Source organism: Coregonus clupeaformis, unplaced genomic scaffold (assembly GCF_020615455.1).
Source record: "Coregonus clupeaformis isolate EN_2021a unplaced genomic scaffold, ASM2061545v1 scaf1900, whole genome shotgun sequence".
Taxonomy (NCBI): Eukaryota; Metazoa; Chordata; class Actinopteri; order Salmoniformes; family Salmonidae; genus Coregonus; species Coregonus clupeaformis.
In genome coordinates, this window is record NW_025535354.1 from 9,788 (window position 1) to 13,605 (window position 3,818).

The 3,818-nt window shown below is 47.2% G+C and overlaps 1 protein-coding gene across 1 annotated transcript; it reads left to right on the top strand.

Moving 5' to 3' along the window:
* The first annotated feature begins 1,056 nt into the window (after positions 1-1,056).
* On the top strand, positions 1,057-3,337 carry LOC123487922. Its single transcript, XM_045218912.1, has 3 exons — positions 1,057-1,809; positions 2,096-2,304; positions 3,152-3,337. Exons 1-3 carry the CDS (start codon positions 1,227-1,229, stop codon positions 3,335-3,337), a joined length of 978 nt encoding a protein of 325 aa, XP_045074847.1. The 5' UTR covers positions 1,057-1,226.
* Positions 3,338-3,818: the final 481 nt, after the last annotated feature.

Sequence of the window (3,818 nt, forward strand, 5' to 3'; positions counted from 1 at the left end):
GCAACTGGACTACTTGTAACTGAGGCCACTGTGCAGGAATCTCCTGTAACTGAGGCCACTTTGGCAGTGTCTCCTGTACAGAAGACAGACAGTAAGACCCCTTCTAAGTCCCCAGCCTCAGCCTACCAGCTCACCCTCGACACCTGCACTAAAGGGGTAATCAAACAGGTGATCTCGGTGCTGAGGGTGGACACTTCAAAGGAAGACTGCTCCGCTTCCGTTGGGGAGAGCACGTCAAATTCATCCTTCGACTTCAACCAGAAGTTGGACTCGATAATTTCGAAAGTGGAGGACCTCACCATTTCGAGTGATGTGGCGTCAGCCGAGATTGCCACACTCACGCGATCTCTTAGTGCAGCCAGCAGAACCTCTAACATTTCCATCCAGAGCTTTCACAGTGCTGAGTTCCGAGCTAAGGCCAAACACATTGTGAGTGAGACCATTCTCAGAGCTGCTAGCAAAGCCAGCCATTCTTTGCTACAGAGCATGCCTAGCACCACCTTCTCACACCATGCGGTTTCTACAGCCGAAGATATAGTAAATATTATCATGCAAGACCTTGAAAGTGTATCCCAGTACACTGTGGGACGGCGCAGACTCCTTCCCACTAGGAGAGAAAAAGCTGGAGTTCCAGCTCAAACCCAGAGTTGTCTTTGACAACTTATTGGATGCTGCTCAAACCATGTACCACAGAGTAAAGGATAGACTGAACATCTTTTTCTCTTTTCCACCAGTGTCAGTCACCACAGCCAAATATGTGCTGGACTCCGCCCCTGTGGAGACACTCAGGCGTTCTAAGTCCGCTGACACTGCTCTTGTTGAGGACAGGAGCCGCCCTCCGTCTGTGAGAAGTGAGAAGCCTTTGTCAAAAGTCTGTTTGGCTAAAAGGTCTAAAACCCTTCTGTCTTCGAGTGGCTCTTCAACAGACCACCATGTAATTGACACATGCAGTGAGGATGTCACTCTGCCCACCAGGAGTATGTCAGTTGTGAGCAACAACAGTTTGAAGAGAGCCTCTCCTCTCCCACGGCAGTGGATTGAGTGAAAATTGCAAACCTCTTGTGGCTCTAAAAGGCGTAACAGTGGCAGTCAGCCAAGAAGGCTTTAGCAAAACTGCAAAGAAGACGCTCAGCTTGATCCTAAATGTGATCAAGTGTAGAGTGGCCAACTCTGAGAGTTCATCTGTTGGGCAGATTGCAAGTGAGGAGTGTCTGATAGCCACTAACATGTTAGACTCTGTACTGGAGAGCCTTGACCAGTTGCCTGACATGAGCGCTGCCGATGAAATCACAAGGACAGAATCCCATACCTCTATCGCAATGGGCGAGACAGGTTCACGGTCAGCGCTTGTGAGCCAACAAGAAATAAACATATCTGACACCAATATCATAGTGAAAACTATAATGGACACATTGAAGACGGACGACCCAGAGATGACTTCAGCAGAAGAACATCTGGATAGGCTCCTGTCAGTTGAAGCCCTTCAAGGTGCATCTGGCAACCTGATCGCAAAGGTCCATGGTCTCATTCAGGAGATAACCATAAACCGCCAGCTTCAATCCATGGTTGGCCACAGAAGCCTCTCTCAACCAGCGCTGCCTAAACCAGCCCTGAGGAAGCTGTCAAAGGGCGATGCCTCAGAGCTCATTTACAACTTTGCCCAGACTTCTGTTAGGAGACTCCTGGGGCAGTGTATGGGAAGGCCTATGCCACCATCGGCTGAAATGGTTTTGGATCAGGTCATCAAGTTGATGACAGACGTGGTGATGGACAGCCTGACTTATGTGTCCAAGTCTACAATGGAGGATGGTAAGTGAAAGTACCTATTTTCATCTGCATAGGACTTAATTGTAACATGATGCTCAATACATTGCGTTTTATGATGTGAAATTCACTGGTTGTGTCCAAAATGGCACCTTCTTCCATATTTAGTGCACTACTTTTGACCAGACCCTATGGGCCCTGGTCAAAAGTAGTGCACTATAAAAGTGAAGAGAATGCCATTTGGGATGCAGTGACTGACTTCAATGGCTGCGTCCTCTTCTCCCAGTTATTGTACACAGGTCGGTCACACTAGCGTGCTCTTCTCACTCAGACACCAGCAATGCCACAAGTGACATCACTCATGGTGTTGTAGCTGACCTTAATGCTACTGAGGAATTCCCTGCCAGGAGCCTTAGCCCGGCTGATGTAAAGGCTGGCGGCATGGCCCGTCTTCCCTCTGCCAGAGGGGAAGAGACTAAGAAGAACAGGAAGTGGCGTTTCCTACCGAAAATGCATAAGTTTCCAAAGATCATGATTAAGGTAGGGTGCTCTGTGTTTTGAGATTACCTCTGTAAGGCAGGGCTGAAATTTACCCTACAGATTCACTACACCCCTATTGTCTCTCAGCATTAGAACAAAACTGTTGTCATTGTCTTTAGGAGGTTGAGTGAGGGACGCTGTAATGCAATCCTAATACACATGGGAGAGAGTCAATGGTTATGTCCCAAATGGCACCCTATTCCCTATATAGTGCACGACTTTTTACCAGAGCTCTCTGGGCCCTTGTCAAAAGTAGTGCCTTACGTGCGAATAGGGTGCCTTTTAGGATGCACACTCTGTATTTTACACAGGCTCAGTTGTCCTGATGTGTTTTGTCAACAGCTGTTCAAGACAAAGGGAAACCGAAGAGACATCAGAACAGGATGCTCTGCCTACCAAAGCGTCTCAGAGAGACTCATATTTCACAGGGTAAGTGATAAGCATCGATAATGTCATATTGATGTATCACCCTATGACAAGCTTGTTAAAACAGTGACAACAGATACAGGCAGACCGGCGGACAGACATGCAGACAGACAGGCAGACTGACAGGCAGGCGGGCGGGCAGACAGACAGACAGGCAGACAAAAAGACAGGCAAACAGGCAGACAGACAGGCGGACAGGCAGGCGGACAGGCAGGCAGGCAGACAGACAGACGAGACAGACGAGACAGACAGACTGGCGGACAGACAGACGGACAGGCAGACAGGCATACAGGCGGACGGACAGGCAGGCGGACGGACGGGCGGACAGGCAGACAGGCGGACAGGCAGGCGGACAGGCGGACAGGCGGACAGACACAAACACACACATTCATTTTCTGATTATGAAATGTTCTTATGACAGATGCTGAGTGTGAGGTTCCAGAGGTTCCATCCACTTCCCCCACCCAAGGAGGACCTGACAACCACACCGGCCCCTGCTCCCCAGGAGTCCCAGTCCCGTAAACGCCCACTCATAGTCAGGGTGTTACACGCTCTCTCCAGAGCCATCTCCAAACCATTCAGAGGAGCTTCTGGGAAGAAGAATTAGCCAAATGCCTGATTTTATTAATATGATATTTTAATCAGAGCCTTTATTTAATAAAACATTACTGCATTGATTTCTGTCTATAGTAGTCTTCATGTATGTGCAAGATAACGGTAAAGTACTTCAAACCACATAGTCAAAAGTATTCATAGTGAAGTACCGTTTATGATTATTGATTGTGGAAATACACATAATACAGAAAAGTTGTTGTCACATATAAAGACAGACATAAAGGAGAACTCCGTAGACCAGTCACATTCTCAAGCCATAACTAAATCCATGAATGGATCTCCTATAAGATGACAGGAGAACATTTGTAACACTTTCTATGAAGCCTATATCTATAATGCATACACTCAAGTCATTTACATTTTACATTTTAGTCATTTAGCAGAAGCTCTTATCCAGAGCGACTTACAGTTAGTGAGTGCATACATTTTTTTTCATACTGTCATACACTCATAATGACTTAATTGAGTTAAGT